This window comes from Squalius cephalus (genome assembly GCF_949319135.1).
Source record: "Squalius cephalus genome assembly, chromosome: 18".
Lineage (NCBI taxonomy): Eukaryota > Metazoa > Chordata > Actinopteri > Cypriniformes > Leuciscidae > Squalius > Squalius cephalus.
Genome location: NC_137139.1, coordinates 21,979,131 through 22,001,017, shown reverse-complemented (window position 1 = coordinate 22,001,017; position 21,887 = coordinate 21,979,131). Strand labels below are relative to the sequence as shown.

The window sequence follows — 21,887 nt, the reverse complement described above, 5'->3', positions numbered from 1 at the left end:
AAATTATCAGTAAAGGCGTCTGCTTTATGAATTGTTTTATTGTCTTTTATCAGTGTTGAGCAGCACACACCCCCAGCACTAAAAATCCTTGACCATGCTCTGCCACGTACACTCACTTTTATCATCTTGTTTTGAAGCAGGTTTTACAGCTGGAGATGATTATGAGCCTTAAAAGTTCCTCTGGAAATCTTTTGCTATTAAATATGGTTTGTCATTTGGAAAGAGATGGGCATGCATGATCACAATTCAACTGCCTGCTGAAAAAAAAAAACTTAAACCAGTCTACTGATTTTGCTGGTCAACCAGCTGGTCTATAAATCCAGGCAAGCAAACCATTTTAGAATGGTTTAAGTTGTTTTTTCCAGAAGGCTATGTCTTGCAAATGAAAAAGCTTATTGAAATGTTTTTTCAGACCACCCTCTGAAATTATGGTATGCTGTTTATCCATGTACGTTATTATAGCAGCTTCTGTAACCTAAAGATAAGAGCAAAAATGAACAGCAGCACACTTTTATGTAAAAATATAGCCTTGACATTTATTATCTGTTCACATTAAAAGTTTGTAATTACCCTTCTCACTGAAGGCAGTAATTGTAAATTGGTAGTAAATGACCAATTTTTAAAACAACAAATGAGTGTGACATTTTCTCCTGAAATGTACTGTATGCATACAGTACATACACATCACTAACTAGTCACAGTTAAGGGGTTGTTCAGGAGACAAAAATGTTTTTGTTTTTTTAAATCCTAAAATCATGACTTAGAATAGACTAAATCCATTTATGAAAAAAAGGAAATCATTATATTTACAATTTAAGTATGGCACATACAGAAAAATATGAAATGCACATACTCTTAGCATACATAAAATAATTACCAGCATTTTGGTAAATAACAATATTTCCAAGGCACAATATGTTATGTATTCTATCAGGCTACTGTAAAAGTACTATAAGAGCCAGTCATTTGTAGCAAGATGTTAAAATACTGTACAATAAAACAAACTCTGATCACATTTAGGCCTGCTGTAACATTTATGGAACTCAAACTCATTGAAAGGAGAAGAAAACTTGCATAGCCTTTGTATTATATGGTCCTTTCTGACTTTTCGAATGCTGTTGTGACCCCTTGGGTTGTATAAATATGCACCACTAGTTTGTTTTAAACATACATACAGCAAACAGATGAGATGGGATTAACACATACATTTAAAGTGTGATTGTTGCACACCGTCAAACTCAATTATTTTGGGAAAATCTGAAATATTTCAGTGTCTTTACTAAAAACCTTAAATTTAACAGTTTGTCAATATAAATCAGTTTTACTGTGTCCAAATGTTTAAGAGAATGAATTGTCACGCTTAGCACAGCCTACTAAAAGTACCATGTTTTTTTTGTTTTTTTTAAAAAAAAGCTTTGTTTCTCTAGAGCACTCAGATGGCCTCTTGTTTAGTGATGGTAGATTGAGGGATAGAGCTTGGCTGCTTGGGAACTGTGGCTATAACCCCAGGTGCCATTTTGTAGAGATCAGAACCTGAGGCTGTGGGGGGAGATGGGATTGGAGTTTCCGGAGTGGCTGTTTGGAAAAAGAGCAAGAGGATACATTAGCTCAGGGGTCCGCATGGGGGTATTATGGAACCTTAAATAGACATAATTTGCACAGCATGATAACATGTGAAAAAAAGAAACCACTGGTTGACACGAAATAAGCACGCTTATGAAATTTCTGAAGGCATTAGGGTTGGAAAGAATTACAGTAGCCTTCTTTGACAAAATAAGCCAGATTAGTTTCTACGATTCTGGCAGGGATTACTCCAACAAGCCTGTTTGTCCATACCTGATTCTCACATTTTAAGGACCTGTATTCTCTGTTAGATCTTTATTCATAACAAATGTTCATTAATTCACTTCAAGAAGATACAGTTACTTACACATCTGGCCATTGTGAATCGAAGTGGCCATGTTGGTGGTAACTATGACATTGCTACTGAGGTGCTCCTGCACCAGATGTGGGTGTAAAGAGTGATGGGAATGAGGAGCTTCATTAGCTGAACCTGACAGGAAAAGAGGGTCATTAAATCTCGGATCATTTTCAAGTCTGAATCAAAGAACTTGTTTTTTCAGTCAAAAGGATCTACATGTTAAAAATCCAGTATGTATATGCTGCCTTTTTTATCTCAGTTTTCAAGATTATAACAAGCTGTTCTTGTTGTTCCCAGATGTTTCATGATGCATCCCAGATATTGCAAAGTTAAAGGTCATTTACAGAACAAAAGTGCAGTGCCACAGTTGTCTGATAACCATGAATTTTCACTTCTACAACTACTTCTTTCTTTTCATTAACAGAAATCAGTTACCTCCTAGAAGCATCTCTTGTAGCAGGTTGTCTATCTTCGCCATCCCAAACAATTTAACAAACTGGATTTGCTCGATCATTTGCCAGGTGATACTCTGTAGCGTCGGCAACAGGAGAAGCAGCTCGCCGAACCGTCCCCGTGAGTCATACTGACGATCATTGATGTAGTCCTCCAAACTAACTTGAACTTGATATCGCATACGTTTGATCTTGCTTGGGTCGCTTAAACCTTTGGCATCTACATGATTAGAGAGAGACCATCACATTAGATGTGTTTGAAAACTCACTTGACAATCTGTTGTGCTTTGTCTCTTTTTAGGACAATTTGTTGTATACCTGGATCAAAAAATACAATGGCCTTCAAGCAGGCATATTCATTGTCATCGATCTGGAGATCTTGGAAGGGAAGGACTAATTCGTCAAGGATCCTTATAGCCACACGGCTCACCTCCAATTCGGGGCAGTTTCGAGGAACTATATAATCGTTACCTGCGAGAAACAAGGAAAATAGTGAGGTAAAATTCTGCTCTCCAGAAGACTGTCATATCCACAATGTGTTTTGATTTTTTACTTACCTAATAGTAAAATATCCTTATACAGCATGGAGCGTTTGGCAGCTCCTAGTAAGAGATGCTCACCAGCGTGAGCTCGCAGTAAAGCCACCTGAGACAAATGAACATGCATTTGTTTGGTTAGAGTCCTTTTTATGATCATAATAACATTATTTTCACTTGAGATTTAACGCATCTGGGGGCAAAATAAGGTCTTCGTGACCATAAATACATGTGTGTTTTCACGTGCGTGTTTGTGTGAGAAGATGCAGTTTGAGACGGTCTCACCCACAGCTAAAACACTGATCATTTACCATGCCTCAGTGCTCAGCATGTTAATGATTCTAAATGTCTCAAGAAGAGATGTAACTTTCAAACCAGCTCATCATATTCTAACCTGAGCCATCTGAATACATTAACCACCAACAATAAAGATCTCTGAACTTTTTTTCCAACTAAGTTAGAAAAATTTGAATCAATTCACACCATTATCCATGAAATATATATTGTGGGAGCATATTTTTTAGCTAAATAAGAGGTGTCTATCCTACCTGATCATCCAGGGGGAGGTCACAGAATGCAGGGATGTATTTGGCCCATTCCACCAGCACCAGCAGCTGCTGTTTCATTGACTCGCACACATCAGTTATAGTGGCTACCTTCTTCGTTCTGATGTCACCGTTCATGATAGGACCTGGTGATGAGATCTACATAATAGTTTTTAATTATTAATTTATACAATTATTATTTATTATTGTTTATTAAATACAATACTACATATAGTAATCATTTATATGTATAATTATGTTTTAAATATAAATCCCATTATAAATACAAAATATATAATAGCAACACCCAGTTGAACTGCAGAAATATTGACTGTTTCTGAACAGGTTTCCTAAACAATCCCCTGGTCTACTATTGGTCAGATAGTCCCCAAACTTATACCATTGGTTGAGCCAGTGTTGCTATGCTGTTCTGATTGGGATGCTCAAACAAACAAAGCAATGTTGTGCCCCACAGTCAGTGTTGCCAAATGCGTGGTTTTCCCACGAAATTGGGCCACTTTTACACTGTTGCTGCTGGTTGTTTTTTTAGTCTGCAGGTTCTCAAATTTTACCCTTTGGAATGTGATTTTTACCCGCCAGAATTCAATTTTTATCAGGGTTTTGGCCGTGATTCTGGGGGGGGTTTAGCATAGCAATTGGCCTGATTTACACTTTTCAGAAGAATCAACCTGCAGATGTCTCATTCCTAGTCTCTGCATATTAAACTGGGTTAAGAGAACATATTTTACACAATTAACCTTTAATATTTCTCAACATTTGCTAATAGAGTATTTCAATTTGAATTACACTACGTACCTGTCTAGAAAGGACATCGGCCTGAATGAGTGCGTTTATGGAGGGTAAGCTGCTGTCTTCATAGCTGGATCTTCTGGTGCTAATCCTGTCTCTTTCATTCTGCACAGCTGAAAGGAACACTTTCAATCAGCAAATTAAAGTTGCATTCATTAAAAAAAAAAAAAAAACACAGAGAAGGTTTATTTTTCCAATATGGATGTTATACAGACAAAAACAGCTCTTGGTAAACCACTGAAACATACTCTTTGGTTATCAGTTGCAGTGAATGCCACCCAGTTCCGACAACCAATCGAGATAGCAGAGATGAGGGATATTAGCTGACTTTGTGAGAGGGGGGAGTCCTCAAGGTTGCGCTTTTTTATCAGTGTGCGGTTATGATGGCTCTAAACTGTTTGTTCAGCATAAACCAGACATAGACCTCAGTGCATTTTTGAGTGAACATTAACAAAATGTCTCTCGCTAACTCTCTCCCTGCTGTTGCAACATCTCCCATTTGCGCCACCTCATTCCCTAACCTTCCAAACAGGGCAGGCGCGTTTAATCTCTGTTTTTTAATTTCTTTGGTAGCATTATGTGAATGTAATCTCACAGCATGAGCAAGTACCTTCCTTCTTCATCCCAGCTCGAAAACATTTCTTTAGTCTGCAGTACCGGCACTGATTTCTCTTGTCTTTGTCCACTATGCACTGTCTGTTGAACCTGTACAGAAGCATAAAAAGTCATTTGACACATTGGATGGAAACTTGCAGAATTCTGCAAATTATATATGCAAAATTTAGCCAAGGAGGTTGTTTTTTTCTAACCTGCAGGAGTACATGTGGTTTTTGCGTACACTGCGTCTGAAAAAACCCTTGCATCCGTCACAGCTGGAGGCTCCGTAGTGCTTTCCTGTGGCCCGGTCCCCACAGATGGCACATAGGGTGCCCACCCCTAAGTGGTTGGCAGCATTCATGCTGGCACTCTCAGCTGGTGAGGAGTCTGAAATCATGGGGGATATTGAATTTAGTGTCACAAGTATGCTTTTTTTTTTTCAAATCATGCAACAAAAACAGTGTGAGAAAGCAGAGCTGCTGAAAACCCCAGACTCAAAATAAATAAAATATATTGAATATATATTTTCTCTGAATGGGGCTTAAATATCTGGGTTACAGATTGAACCAGTCAGACTCCTGATTCCAGACCAATCAAAGTTAAAGTAAATAGGGAAAAGGTCATGGGGTGAAAAGCACTCCCAAAAAGACATTTTTACAGTTAAACCAACTGGCAGTGAATCATCATCAAGAACATGTGCTGGAAAGGACTGTTTGCTAAGTAATCCAGAAGTGATTAGAACTAAACCTGTACAAAAGCTACAACAAGATCATGTTATATTATATAAACTCTAATTAGTGTTCTTGATGACCTGCTAAACAAATTCAACAGAAAATGTCAATTGAACAGAAATTCTAGAAAACATTTTATATAATGTATGAATAATTTTATATATATATATATATGTTCCCCTCTCTCTTCTCCGCATTTCTTCTTGTCTCATTTACACTATCCTATAAAAGGCCAAAAATATAGCTTAAAAATTGATTATGAAGAAAATGATTGATGTAAAAGATGTGTGAGTTGTTAAGTGTTCATTTTTAGGTTAGAGGTAATCAGAGATAATTACATTAAAACCCCAGCAGTGATCAAAGGCAAAATGTGGTTAAATGACTCATCAGTGTGAGTGATTATGTGATGATTATCTAAATGGAAAACAATTTGAGAACTGCTTAAAAATAAATGGGATTAAAAATGTTACAATTAAAAAAGTATAATGTGTGATGAAAAAATGGCTATGTTTCATTATTTTAAAAAACATTTTAATAATTATTCAAATAATTTGATATACTCTATTGAATAAATAACCTCAACAATAAATGCCAATGTAACAGTCAAAAAATATATACATACTCAATGTAAACATTTTATAAATTAGACTCTTATACTTCATTAAAACTTTAGATATAACTTTACCATAGATATTAGATTACTTTGTCAGGTCATGTTGACAGTGGTTGAATATCAATTTGTTGCACAAAACCTAGACATGGGAGACTTCGCTGCAAAACATTTACATGACACCCCCTTTGCTCAGTAATCATTCATCCTGGTGTCAAACTTCTTCTTGAAATACTATCCAAACAAGTCATTTTATCCCAAGCCAACTGTATGAGAACAAGCAAGAGGAGATGAATGAACCTCTTCTCCTTATAGACTACCATGTCTGCAGGACAGAGCATGTTGTGCTTCTTATCTTCTCCTGAAAAATGCATTTCGAATGGGCTTTTATATCAGTATTGGGTGTTCTGTGCAAAAGGTTACGAACTTACCAATTGGCACTTAACTATAACCCTGTCAACCCTGTTAAACATCTGCCTCCCACGCTTGACCATATACTATAAAGTAGTCTAAGTCACTAAAGGTCTCAAAGTTCACTGCAGGGTCTGAGCAGATGACTCACCTGTGCTCATCGCAAGCACTTGCATGTTCTCAAACTCCAGGGTGGTGTAGGCTGGATCCAAGGCCTCGCTATAGTCTGCCATCTCCATGTCTACTAGTGGTTTGGACAAACGCATTCTCAACTACCTGATGCTGGGGGAAAGACTTGTCCTCTCTACAGCATTTGGACACCCCCTCATAGGCCAAGCCCCTCCTCTCGGAGGGGTAGACACCTCTGAGTGACAGGGGCCATGTCCTCAAGGGCAAAGATGAGGCTTGCTGTGATTGACAGTCCGGGCCTCCTCCCAGAGCACGGCCCCGCTCTGTAGTGGGATGGCCCTTGTGTTAATGATTGAAGTGCTAAATCAGAGTTGTTGTTTTTTTTCAGAGACGGAGACAAACAGGGGTTTTTACTGTCTTTTCAGTTGTCTCAAATTAATTACTAGACCAAATAGCCAGTCTCAGCACTTTACACTCTCAGAAAAAAAGGTACGAAAGCTGTCACTGTGGCGGTACCTTTTCAAAAGGTACACCTTTGTACCTAAAGAGTGCATATAAGTCCCTCAAAGGTACATATTGGTACCAAAAGTGTAAATATTAGTACCTAAATGGTACATATTAGAACCCTTTTGAAGGGTACTGTCCCAGTGACAGCTTTTGTACCTTTTTTTTCTGAGAGTGTACTTTCTATAGTTCTTGACACATTTTAGACAGTACGGAAAGATCACTCACATCACATTCAACTCAAATGTATAAGATTGAGAGTAATGGTCCACATTTCAACGAGCAAATTACGTGTTTGCTAAATCTCTGTTAATTCTAGCACAATAAACAACAGCTATAACTCGCACCGAGTAAAAATTGTGGCCTTTATGTAAAAGAGCTCATTGTTCTGTTGAACATTCTAAATGTGCACGTGATGCACAACTCAGTTCCAGTTGCATCAAACTATGCAAACTAGCATTTGGTATTGTGAAAAATAACTTGGTCAATTTGCAGTAAAACACTGGCACCAAATGCCAGAAGAAATGGTTAAACAAAAATGTGGTGACATTAATGTTGAATGCATTACTGTTTCATGCATTTTGGTGCAATAAACTCATCCACAATAATTGTATTATCACTTATAATCACTTTTTATTATTATTAATATACCTACTAAATGTTAAAATATCTAGTTAATAGTTAGATAATAAATATATTTTTATTTATTCATGTATTTATTTTGACTGTAAATTATATGGCAATTCATGTTTATTACCTTCAAGATTTTTATGGAACATTTTACAGTACAATTGCATGTATTGTCCTATTTAATATCAAATAATTTTTGAGGGTACACTCTCAGAAAAAAAAGGTACAAAAGCTGTCACTGTGGCGGTACCTTTTCAAAAGAGTGCATATAAGTCCCTCAAAGGTACATATTGGTACCAAACGTGTACATATTAGAACCTAAATGGTACATATTAGAACCCTTTTGAAGGGTACTGTCCCAGTGACAGCTTTTGTACCTTTTTTTCTGAGAGTGTATGTGGTAAGGTAACTCACAGTTAACCAATAAACAGGTTTATTGTACCATTTTACATTTACATTATATATATATATATATATATATATATTTATTTATTTTTTTAAGGTTTGGTGACACAAGATATCGTCTCCACACATTGTCATTCTAGACGTAAACTAGGCATTATTCTGCAAAGATTCTGACACAACAGTGTCCAAATCACCATGAGATAAGGAAAAAACTGAGGTGATCATCTATGTTGCAGTCTATGTTGTCCTAACCCTTCTTAGAGAGGATAAAACTATTTGTTACTCAAACAGGAAAGTTTGATGTTACAGTTGCGCAAAAGCAACTTCAAGTACATAAGTATCAGGGCCAATGCAAACAGAGGCAAGTGTAGTGTAGAAAGCTACATGACAAGCCATGGGTCATCGTCCTTCAGTTCAGACCAGTCTCATGTCCACCTGCCTGGAGAACAGCTAGCTAACATACTGTCAGAGTTAACTTTTTTTTCACTCTATTGGAAAACAGGAGTTCTGGTTTTAAGAATAGATAAAAGTTTTATGAGGTTTATTCTTAAAAACAAAAAAAATGCCAATGAGGTAAAAAAAAAAAATACTAATAATTCTATATATTTTTTTGGTGTAAATGAAAGCAAGTTTGTTTAAGATTCGTCATTACTAGTGTGGCACAGTAGCGTTTTGTGTTTTTTTTTTATATTTAAATTAAATTACTCCACTGCATGAAATTTAATGAGAATGTGGGGTTATGTGTTTTATGCTGAGCTTGCTAAAACAGCCCTGACATTGTTTATTATCAGAAAATAGCACATCCCACCTGACCCACTAAATACGCTGAGCTGGTTTTAAACAGGCTGGAAAACACCTAAACTTACAACTAGTTTGAATATATTTCAGGGACATTAGCCACTTGCATATTCATAAAGAATATAAAATAATTACATATAAATTCATAAGAAGAAATGTATGTTAGCAAATTTGACAAGGCCGTGCAGTGGTTGCTTGCTTTGATGCTTTACCTAAAGCTCTGACATGATGTTAAGCTTACATCTCAAAATAAATGTAACAAATTTGAACAAGAACTGCATGTTTTTAGCCTACAGATCAGAAATACTAGTCTTCCTTATTTCTGTATACAAGATGACTTCACTTCTCAGGCAATTAACCTGAGTAATGACAATCAGTGTACAGGAATGACTCACAATGAACAAATCTTATCTGAGTCACCATTAAATTCCTTATCACAGCGTACATCTCCGTGTTTCTGTTAACTAAGGCATGGCCTCTATAAAGAATAATCTGTAAAGTTATGGCCCTTTCTCACATGCACCTCAATGATCAGAGCAGGAAGGTGTAGATAACTACATTAGATCATTACCTCACATGGGCAAAAGCCTCTTGGTGAACAAACCAAAAGTTTTACATCTGCAGAATGTGCTGATGTGGATTAAGGTTGGTTTATGTATTCATTAACTGGCATTTGTGTGTCACTCAAGACTTTTATTAACGTGGCAGGCCACAGGTGTAAATTACGTATTCAATTTGAAAAAAAGGACATTTCGAATTTTGAGTAAATATGTATAGATAAATTATCTGTTGTATTATTTATTAACTGACAGACTGTTAGTTGTAAAACAGTTTAGACAACTTTTTACTCAACTATGCTAGTTATACACTTTCCCTAATACAATTGTATGAATTTAATCATTGTTAATAATTGCATTCAACATTTTTTATAATTTTGTTAATGATTAATTTTGCTGTCACGCGGACAGTGTTTTTATTCAATTACACCTCTAATGCTTTTGAATTGTTTTTAATTCAAAACCTTAAAGGGACAACTCACCCAAAAAATGAAAATTCTGTCATTCACTCACCCTCAAGTTGTTTCAAACCTGTATGAATTTCTTTCTTCTGCTGAACACAAAAGAAGATATTTTGAAGAATGTCGGTAACCAAACAGTTGATGGACACCATTGACTTCCAGAGTATGGGGATGGATTCTCTGGAAGTCAACGGGGCCCATCAACTGTTTGGTTACCGACATTCTTCAAAATATCTTCTTTTGTGTTCAGCAGAAGAAAGAAATTCTTACAGGTTTGGAACAACTTGAGGATGAGTAAATGATGACAGAATTTAAATTTTTTGGTGAACTATTCCTTTAAGTGTCTGTTCCTTACTGTATCAATGATGACACAGAAACCAAACCCTCAGACCACACTAGTACAACAAATTCAAAGCAACTCCCTCAAACTGAAAACATCCCTCATCAAACGGTCAGAATTTTCCTCCATTATCTGATCAATGTTGGAAGGCAGACGTTTGCATGCGCACTGCAGCGTGGTGCAATCGTACTTTGAGTCTCATCACAGAAGACAATATGACATGGCACATGTCCTGCCCTGATCGTCTACTCTGTGTGATATGAGGCAGCAATGTCATGTCCAATAATCAGTCACCCATACCGCCTGCCTGGGGCTAAAAGTCAGAGGGTTGATGTAACTCCTCTGCCTATTTTCCCCTTTGAAACTTCAAACTCCAGTTTGTGAACAAAGTCCTGTCTATCTCCACAATAAGGATCTCCGACCACTGACCAAACTCCATTTGCAACCACTGCCTATTTGTACTTTCTCTCCAATGACTCTTTTTCATTTCACCTGTCTGACCAAATGGGAATAACAAGTAGCACTACAAAGGTGGATATGCAATTCATATCTTGTGGGAACCGGTGGCCTAGATGGAATAACATCCTCTTGGAGTACTCGGGAACGTGTTTTACATGGGAATATGAATGACTTTCTTTTGATTTTGAACATTTGAGGCTTTGTGCCATTTATAAGAATGGGAGAAGACGGCAGCAATATGCTTACTAAAGCACAGTTGAGGCCAGTAGAAAAGCCTCTGTGGATTGACTGTGGTAGATGGCACAGATATGTGAGTATGGTGACATAGTGAACACATAGCAGATTGTCAACAGATTGGTTGGTTACCTGCGAACCACACAGCTCATGCCCTTTTGGGGCAAAATATTTACTTTTACTGAATGCTAATGCTATCTGAAACATGGCATTTAATGCTGCAGTGTTAATATCAACTAATGCAAGACTTCTGAAATGTATCTATCTATACTGAGCACGAAGGGGCCGTTACGATAAGCGTGGATAATGCCCCTCCCCTCGGTCTAAACTTTTTTTTTTTTACTTTCATCAGGCTGTTGGGCTTTTTAAAGGCCTGTCAAAATGTAAATCAATGGTCAGATGCTAAATATTACAAGCATTTCATTCATTCTGTTTTTTCTTTGATGGTTCATATTCGACTTTGATTGTATATTTCAGTCAGCAGATTCAAAAAAACTCATTTTGAGAATAAAGCAAGAACAGAAGAAAGAATTCAAAGTATTTGCTAATCAAACTGTTGTCAGCATCAAGAAATGGATAAACATGTCATGCGACCTATTGCTCTGACAAAGAGTAAGTTCAAGCAGTTAAGTTTTTAATACATAACCAGGTGCAAATGAAGAGGATTTACAAGCAAAATCTGTAATTCCTGCCAAGTAGTAATTCACAATGTTGTTAGAGACTTTATGATGGCCAGTTAATTTTTTTCCTGGGTTTCAACCCAAAAACCATACAAGCAAAGGACAGATTTTTATTCTAAAACAACACTTTCTTTCTTGTGCCAACTTTTTTCCTTTCCCACGTTGTTTGCATTTTTAAATGTAGAATTTCTGACTTTAGTTCCAATGCATGATACTGTAAAGTCAATCTTTTAGCAGTGTTTTCATTTTAAAATAGATCCTATGCAACTCAAAGCAAAGCCATTTTCTTAAGAGGCACCTGAGACAGAACCATCATCTTCCGTAACGATTAACAGAGACAGTTATCTATGAAGTTCCCATAGTCCTCACCCATCAGGGTATTTGTAGTCTAGGTAATCATAAACCCCTAGGGCCTAATATTGCACAGCCTCCATAAAGTATTAAAGTTTAAAACTCAAAATCATTGGGTAATAATATGTTTGGCAAAAAAAGGTCACATTTGGCCAACCTTTGCTGTTACTTTCTGCTTATCTCTGTCTATGTCATGCTTTTCATCAGAAACACGATAAGGCCACTGATAGGATTTTGTCTATCAATATCAAGTGATCAGTTTTATGGGATTAAATACTATTTGAGAACGTATGCTACTGCAATGATCAAGCTGCTTTGTTACTTTCATTACATTACAAAAGCTCAAGTAGTTCTGTGCACATCACGCAAGTAAACAATTGCATCTATAAACATTTAGAGCATGCTCTTTGTAAATCAATCACATTTTCTGATAAGGCTCTTTCAATGATTAACAGTTTTTCTGCTGAGAATCGGTTTGCCTGTTGACCCAATCATATTTGCAGGCTGAGTGATGCTGCGTGGACAGTTATCACTCACTTGTTATCATCAATCAATCACCTTTTCATCACAGTGTACAGCTCGAAGGAACATTTTGCCCAAACAAGTTTATCTTTACCCCAGTTTATCGAAGCTAAAGAGACCTACATGGTTATTAAATTGCTTTATAATCAGTAAACCTGTTGACGCTTGGTGTACTTTTATTCATTGGTGCTGTGTGGAGTCAGTTTCTTGTTTGAATATCGCAAGAGTACAAAGAAAATTACATAATTGTGTAATGAATATGATGTTTTACCGGTGTGATCACAGTTTAACCACTTCAAAAACGCTACGGAAACTCTGGAAGTCTTTTTTCCCTTCTGTTGTTCATTAGTCTTGGATGATGCCAGCATTTCTGTGATGATACATCAGTTTATCAGTCTTATAAACTATATTATTGTATAAAACATTTTTCATTGTTTTCATGGGCATGTACAGAATGTTATGTCTGAGACCATATAAATCTTGGATTTTAAATTTAATTCAAACCTGTAAATAAACAGAATATTTTAGAGATTTGGGAAAATTAAAACAAAGATAGATGCAGGACTGCCATTTTTGCCATGTCTTGTCTCTGACAGACTCTGTTCTCTGCAATGGTTTTTCACTGCGTGAGAAAATAGATGTGTGGCGTGAGAACAGTTTCAATTGCGTGAGTCTCATTTGTATGAAACGCATTCAGCGTTTATATACATATTTATACACATCATACATATACAATACAATTATACATGTACAATCTGTATAATATACATATTAATTCTATATTTACTCTTATATCATAAAAATATAACATTATTATGATTATAAAAAACACCTTATAGTAGGCTATACAAATCAGTTGTTAATATTGTATTATTTTTATACTATGTTAATAATATTATAATATAGTATTAATATCATAACATTATTAATAGCAATATTATATTCATGTAAATTAATATTATCATTATTGTAATATAATATTTATAGTAATGTACTTTAATAGTATAGTACTGTAGCCTACCAGCTGACAGGGTTCCCTTAGTTTACAGCATTAGGCTACTTGAGATTTTTTTTTGTTCTTGAGAGATAAAAATAAACATGTCTTGTACCTGATATTTATCGAATATTGAATCGAGATTCGAATCGAGTTCATGCAGCTTGTGTGCTGCTGTCATTAATGTAAAAGGACTCAAAGGAAGACAAACCAAATACTATAGGCATTCTAGAATTCATGTGAATTTCTTGATTCATCTTTTCTCTCAGATTGTTAAATTAATAATGTAGCCTAATCTGTAGGCTAATTGAACATTTTGTATTGAGCCTATATATTAGCAAATCCAAAACAGAAGCAACTGTAATGTTGAAACTGTATATATATAAATATAGACCTGTATGTTAATCTTGGATTGTGTGAACTATGGAAATAAAATTACATTTTAGGAAGCACATTTGAGAATGTACCAACATTTTTAATGTGCAGTTTCTGTGAAGTCCACTATTAAGCAGCTCCTCCATGTGGACAAAGCTTGCAATTACATCAGCAGGTTCCCTGCAGCCCCGGGCCTCACAGAGCAGAGCCACAAGGCTTTACCAGTGTGACATGAAATCCCCAAAACTGTCATGTCTGCTGTGATTTTAATAAGCACTGCATAACAGCCATTCTGACACAAAAGAACCAAACCAAAACAGGCTTTGCTTCACACTCTAACTATAAACCTCTAGAGATGAACAAGTCAAATATTCTTGTCATGATCACTTTGAAGACATTTGAACCACTTTCAGCTTTAAACTGTTCCGTTTTGCTCCAGTATGTCTCATTCTCATTATTGTAATTAGTGAAATTTCTGCCCAAATTGTTTGAAAACTCCTGTCTTGTATCAGAGGTAAACAAACTCTCATAAACGACCTCACGCACTCTTCAGCTTCGACTGTTCTAAAAGAGGCAATGGATCTATGTGGTCCTTGTACCTGGTGTGGTGTTGAAGTGGCCGGTGCCATGTCCTTCATACATCCTGCACTGGTTTATGGTCCTGAGAGCTGGCAGGGACCCCCCGCTCCTCAACCTCCTCCACACAATGATCTATCCATTCAGTGAGTGTGAGACCGTGTGTGGGAGCCGCCGTTCTCACTGCTGTACACACACTGACCGGCAGCTCGCCTAATCCCTTAATTCCTGTCACAATGAGATTTGATTGGGGGCTTGAGCGCACGGCCTAATATTGTCAAGCGTACAGAGCGCATAATTCATATCTGGCACTTCCCATTTCTGAGGCCCCTAGATTCTCCCACAAATGGATAGGAAACATTAAGTCGTCATTTTGATGAGTGCGACACCAGGGTTCAGTCAGTGATAATACTTCTTAATTGAATAATACGTTTTCTGGTACTGAGGAGAGAAAGTACTGTGAAAAGTAAACGTTTTTATGTCTTAGAAATCACTTGTCTGAACTATTGGAGAGTGTTAACCAGTTGCCAAATAGCAAGTAGGGCCTACTTGTTGCACTTTACAATAAGGTTCATTAGTTAACATTAGTTATTTGTTACAGTATTTATTCATCTTTGTTAATGTTAGTTAATAAATATCCAACTGTTCATTGTTTGTTCATGTTAGTTCAGTGTTTTAACTAATGTTAACAAATACAACCTTTTGATTTTAAAGCTGCAGTCTGTAGTTTTTCCTCTTTGTCGCCATCTCTGTTCGAAATCTGCAATTGCAGTTATTATCAACTTTACGTGGGTTGTGCCTCGGCACGGCACAGCCGCGGATGAAGCCCATGTTTTTAGGAGAATGTGCGGCTGTCAGTCACCGCGCCGGTGTGGCTTCTACTTTTTGGAAGTATGACCAACATAAGGATTTTCACCGGAAAATGTCGTCTGAACAAGTAAGTAACATCCACTTTTGTTCTGACCAACTAAGGGAAAAAACCCATTGCAGTAAATCGCACTGATTAAATCTAACTATCGCTTATCATATCACATCAAACCGTGCAAATTATACTTTGTTCTCAAATTGTTAATGTTAACAACACCAGCATTGTGTGACTACATTTAATGCCCTTCAGATATTATCCTTGTTTTCGCATGGGCCCGGTTGCAGTCTCTTTTTTTCTGTAGCCACTCCGAAGTCTGAAGTCTTGTGCATTTTACTGAATCTCCAGTTGTCACTGGTGATTGTCGTTTTAACCTTTCTGGACCCGCCATCAAATTGAAAAGTTTAATTATATCAAGTTCTGTGAGAAAAGGCTATAAATCTCCATAAAGACTCCTTCTTTATGTGTACAGATGTGACGTATAATGACGCAAAGAAATGCTCGAATTTGCCACAGAAATCAAAAAACATTATTAAAAGCTTACTGTTTTGAATCGAGCTAAGGCAAGCAGATAGTTTTGAACACTGGCTGGTTATGTACTTGCTAAAAAAAATATTTTGGATAATTTTAACCCAAAAAGTTACGGACTGCAGCTTTAACTAATGTGTTAGTAAATGATGAAATTGACATTAACTAAGATTATTGATCTAATGATTAATTAAATCATAATTTTAACCTTATTGTAAAATTATATGTTATTTAACCTAATTAACCATATTGTAAAGTGTTACTGTTTTAATAAACTTGTTCTGGTGCCAGGTTGATGCAAAAGTTTAGGGTCATAAGATGTTTTTGAAAAAAGTTTTTAATGCTCACCAAGGCTGCATTTATTTGATCAAAAATACAGTAAAAACAGTAATATTTTGAAATATTATTAAAATTTAGAACATTATTTACAATATTACTATAAATCATTTTAATGTGCTGATTTGGTGCTCAAGAAACATGTATTATTATTATTATTATTATGGACATTGAAAACAGTTGTGACGCTTAATATTTTTAAGGGAACTGATCCATTTCTTATGAATTGAAATTTAAATATTTTGTTTTTGTAACATTATAAATATCTTTACTTTCACTCTTTAACAATTTTATGCATCCTTGTTGAATAAAATAACAAGTTTCCTTCAAAAAATCATACTGGCCCCAAACTTTTGAAACTTTTAAATACTGTTAACTAAAACTATACATTAATAAATTTAGTTATGCATTGCATAATGCATCAAATGGGGATATATATTAGATTATATATGGATTAACATAGTTTTTGACACAATATGTATTTTATATCAACATCATGATTTATATGAATGTATGAGGGAATGTCATTATCTTTGTTTTTCATCATTTAAATGATATAATTTTAAATGCTTCTGCAGAGTTATTTTATTTTTCCTGCAGTATTAGGTACCTTTTCCCAAAAGTACAAATATTTCCATTTCAAATTTTAGTTTAAGCTTGAAATATTCCCTGTAGTCTCACAATTAATATGCTAAACATGCTTAAAAGTTACATGGATAATCAATATGGAATAATTGGCAAAATGCTGTTAAAATTGTGTATTTAAATTATGTATCACATGTCATACAGCAGAACATGTCAACTTACCAAAAGTATTTCATATAAACTAAAATAAAAAATATATAATATCTATAAAATGTAAAATAAACAAAATATTAATATAAAAAGGGACACATTTAAAGTATGTAACCTTAAATGTGGATGAAATTGCTTAATTCCAAGTTTGAATGCCTCTAAAAACATTGCTGCGTACTGAGGAGGGGTGAGATCTTCAGTGATCAGGAGAAAGAAATGCTTCTGAAGTGACTATTGATCAGGAACAAATATTTCCAGACATGGAAGAGTCTTTGTAGGAGTTCTACTTTTAGCAACATTCCACACACACACACACAGACGGTTGAAGCTTGTTGACTCTGTAAGCTGCTTGTTCTGGCCTTGAACAGTTTCTGAGCTGACAGCTGGAGCTGCTGGACCTCCAGCACTAAGTCATTCAGCATTTCAGGGCAACAGCACTATTGTGTTTAAAGTTACCATGAAATCAAATTCTTCTTTTTTTATGGAATATTGCAGTATTTACTATGAATGATTTATCCGTGCACATCTTTTTTTATTATTATTCTTCATGTGCACTCATAATATTTAATCAAAATAACTTCCACTCCCTCTTGCAAATACCTCTCTTCTCTAATGATGCGTTAACTGGCACGAGGGCGGGACAACCTGTCACTCACATGAGATCATAGCAATAACAAACCACAGCCATCCAATAAATTCCCAATGGACAAAATCAAGTCCCGCCCCACATTTTTTCTTGTTCAATAAGCCGTTTCACTCGGAAACACTATTGCAAAACCATTTCATGCCTACTTTAATTTTAGACAGTAGTCCTGCAAAATGTGCAAGTCAACTATTTTGCGCAAAAATGCTAGATTTCTACACCTGCAATGTAGCATTGTCTATAATTAAATATGAATTCATTTCAAATTTATGTTTCACATTTATATTTTTTATCAAATTTGTAAAATAGCCAATGAAGGTTGAAGAATTTGTTGTGGTTGCATGAAAAATTTTTTTTTATTTAATTTATCTTGCTTATAATGTTAATTATATATAAATATAGGGTACTATTGTTCATGCTAGTTCACAATGCTTTAAATCATGTTAATGTAAATAACGTTTACTGTTTAAAATGTATTAGTATATGTAAAAATGAACTTAGCTTATTGTTTACTTTTAGTTCATGTTAAGTATTAGCTAATGTATATGCTAATATGTTTGAGCCTTCTTACATGATGTTTGTCGGCAGCATTTCGCACTAGAATTTACACTGGCAGTGCTTTGTGCATTCTTTGTATTCATGAAAAACACATTATAGCAGCTCTGAAATGATCTAGGCCACAAAGCAGATTATTCACAGTTTCCACGGTTATGCAACAATAATGTAAATGTTCCACACACTAGAGCTCTACAAAGACAAATGTCTAGCCATAAATAAAACTCATTCAAGTGTTGACATATACAATTGTAAAGCTATAGGCCTACTTGTTTGACTAAATGTATTAGAAGATACTCTCTAAACATATTAGAGAGGTGCTGACTTTGTGACTGTTTGTTAGATATGAGCAAGCATATAGTGTATGGCTGATTGAAGCAGTCAATCCAGAACCAGTGCAGGTTTATGCCACTGTACAGAGGGATGCTAAAGTTAACATTCGCAAAGCATTGTGTTTACTATAAAAACTAAAGAGAACATGTTATATATCACATTATTATAGATAATATTACATAACTAATAATTACATCATAATTTATCATAATTGATTTATAATTGAATTAAAATAATAATAACATAGTGTAAAGTACACTACTGTTCAAAAGTTTGAACAAACTTTTACTCAGCAAAGATTCATTAAATTGACCAAAAGTGATGAAATCTATAATGCTACAAAAGTTATTTATTTCAAATAAATGTTCTTTTGAACTTTCTATTCATCAAAGAATCCTGATTTTTTTTTTATGGCTGATAAAAAATTCAGTTTGCCATCACAGGAATTAATTACACTTAAAAATATTAAAATAGAAAACTAAAAATTTTAATAATGTTTCACAATATTTCTGTTTTCACTGCATTTTTGATTCAATAAATGCAGGCTTGGTGAGCAAAGGAGACTTTTTTTCAAAAACATTAAACAATCTTATTGACCCCAAACATTTTGAGCTGTAGTGTATAACATTAAACTCGTTTTAATATCTAGGTCAAAACAGACAAAAATCAAGATGTCATAATTTTGCTATGTAATATTTCCATGCACATCATTTTGCTGTGGGCCTGTTTTAGTTGCAATGAACAACTGTATCCTTAAGACATCATGTTTAGATTGCACATCAAGTTTGGTCTGAAGATTAAAGCCTAGAGATCTTTTACAATGCTCACTTCGTTCCAGCACTAGTACTTTGAGTCATTACATCCCAGCAAGAAAAGAGGAACTTCAGCCATTCTGTCCACATTATTCATCTTCTCAAGCAAATAGGCCCTATTTACCAGTCATTATGGATTTGCCACACCTCCCGAATTGCAGCCGTGCACCACAAGCTCCCACGAATGGCGATGATAGCTACCATACTGGATGAAACGTCAACGAACAAAATGCCTATTCAACAACATGTTCCACCAAGATCATCAAAGCACCCACCATTTTTTTCCTGGAAGCTATTGAAAGAGACGGAGTACTTACCATACGGTGGATCCATATGGGTGCTAACCTGAGCGTTCACATTGACCATGATGTCTCTTCTGCTCCCCACCACTGTGTTTTAGTGATTTTTCTCTTTTAAGTGTAAAAGATGATGAGGAATAAACACATATAAGTTTTGCACAGTCCTCTGTTTCTGGTGAAGGTGTTGTTGGCGCAAGGTAAGGCCGGTACTCCTGTTATCTTATTGATTTTCCTAATCTGGGCAAATGTGGGTGGAGAGGTTAAACAGTAACCAGGCTTGTATAGAGACCAATCCATATGACAGCTGTAGCTATAGCAACAGGATGATAGAAACTCAAATAGACAGTTTGTTTTAATTTTTCTCAATTTCTCAAAGTCTTTTTAAGCTCATCCCATATTCAGGAATTAATCATTAAAGGTTACAAGAGTTTTGTGTAGCCAAGCATTAGGAGATGGAAGGAGTGTGAGAAAAGAAAGGAGTGGAGCGTTTACGCAGACTCATTTAGACATTCTGATTTGTCCGATTCCCATTACCTTTGACAAGAAATAGTCCAAATTCACTGTTTGGCAACATGCCTCATCAGCTTTCATTTCTGCCACTGTAATTATTTGCCTTTAGACAGACAGACTCAAGGGGTTTAGTTGTAACTGGTTCATCTCTACCTTTGTGTTAGCAGGTTAGATTCTTAGCCATTAGACCAATATCATCCCATTTCAATAGACCTTATGCGCCAGAGAAACAAGCGCAGCGCGCGCTTATGTTTGAACTTTCCGTTTTTGCGGTAGCTCTGAATGGGTGTTTACACGACAACGTTCTTACTAAAAGCAGATTTCAAAAGCTATCACCGTTCACACGGATCTGCAAATACGCCTAAAAACGCTGTATTAGTCATGCAGGGCAGTAGTTGGAGATGTCACTTTAAGAGAAACCCCAAACCTGTTGACTGAGCAAGTAATAGGCATGCATGACATCACCGTTTTCACAGATTAACGTTTTTGTTGTTTACATGGAGGTATAATTTTCAACTTGCACTTTGAAACCCGGTTTCAGGCACCCAAAACGCCGTTTTTGTGTAAATGAAAAACGCACAAAAAGTTTTCAGTTGAAAATGGTGTGTGAACATAGCCTATATTTCTAAGGCATCGTCGTGTAAAAGTAATTAGCTGGTGAAGTAGATTTACTTATGGCAGAGTTGACGAAAGTTACATGGGCATTGTTTAAGCGGATGTCATAACAAATGTCAGTAGACTGGGAAGATTTTAAAACGAGCGGTTCATTCATAAATCAGTAAGGTCTTACCTTCATTCTGTGGAAATACAAACCGGAAGACAGAACACAACGAGCGTAGCGCTGGAAAGGGGGCGGAGCTACATAAGGTCAATAGAACTTGAGCTGGCTTTTTTCGTAACGGATATAATGTTAGTTTCAACAGCTTTTCCCATGAATATAATGTGATGCTTTCAGACAGAAGTGTATAGCATTACACAAGTCTACAGTTGCTTTCACTTTTAAGCAGCTTCATGGGAAAGTGAATTTTCGATTTTCCCCAGATTTGTCACTCTGGTACAGAGACACGCTCTAAGTTCTTCAATATCTTTGTATCCATTTGCCTTATAATACTTGCGCTACCATTCAAATGTTTAGGGACGGTAAGATTTCTAAAAATGTCTTTGAAAGAAGTCAATTATGCAATAGTATATAATATTGTGAAATATCTTTACAATTTAAAATAGCTGTTTTCTGTTTTAATATATTTTAAAATATAATTATTCCAGTGATGTCAAAGCTGAATTTTCAGCATCATTACTCCAGTCTTCAGTGTCACATGATCCTTCAGAAATCATGCTGATTTGCTGCTCAAGAAACATTATTATTATTATCAACGCTGAATACGGTTGAGCTGCTTAATATTTTACTGTTTCAGGATTCTTTGATCAATAGAAAGTTCAATAGAACAGTATTTATTTAAATCTACTGTCACTTTTGATTCAATTAAGACGTCCCTGCTGAATAAAAAAAATATATATATATATATATTATAATGTGTTCTGATCCCAAACTTTTAAAAGGTACTTTCCAGGAGCCAGGAGCA

General features: G+C 35.7%; 1 protein-coding gene across 3 annotated transcripts; it reads right to left on the bottom strand.

Moving 5' to 3' along the window:
• Positions 1–21: 21 nt before the first annotated feature.
• On the bottom strand, positions 22–21,134 carry hnf4a (hepatocyte nuclear factor 4, alpha). Of its 3 annotated transcripts, none has more exons than XM_079848402.1 (10): positions 21,095–21,134; positions 5,074–5,248; positions 4,875–4,969; positions 4,271–4,377; positions 3,458–3,613; positions 2,931–3,018; positions 2,692–2,844; positions 2,357–2,593; positions 1,931–2,053; positions 22–1,575 (listed from the first exon to the last, which is right to left on the bottom strand). In XM_079848402.1, exons 2-10 carry the CDS (start codon positions 5,220–5,222, stop codon positions 1,433–1,435), a joined length of 1,251 nt encoding a protein of 416 aa, XP_079704528.1. In that variant the 5' UTR covers positions 5,223–5,248; positions 21,095–21,134; the 3' UTR covers positions 22–1,432. The 3 variants fall into 3 exon arrangements, with proteins under 3 accessions (XP_079704528.1, XP_079704527.1, XP_079704526.1); XM_079848401.1 differs by lacking the exon at positions 21,095–21,134 and adding an exon at positions 14,652–14,843; XM_079848400.1 differs by lacking the exon at positions 21,095–21,134 and adding an exon at positions 6,765–6,986.
• Between the last annotated feature and the right edge of the window lie 753 nt (positions 21,135–21,887).

What these genes read in the sequence shown, in the direction of transcription:
- hnf4a (XM_079848400.1), bottom strand. Translation starts at nt 6,879, where the DNA reads ATGCGTTTGTCCAAACCACTAGTAGACATGGAGATGGCAGACTATAGC. An exon ending in ACCTCCCCCTGGATGATCAG is followed by an intron (nt 3,019 to 3,457) that starts GTAGGATAGACA and finishes CATTTGTCTCAG; the next exon opens with GTGGCTTTACTGCGAGCTCA. An exon ending in GATTCACAATGGCCAGATGT is followed by an intron (nt 1,576 to 1,930) that starts GTAAGTAACTGT and finishes TTTTCCAAACAG; the next exon opens with CCACTCCGGAAACTCCAATC.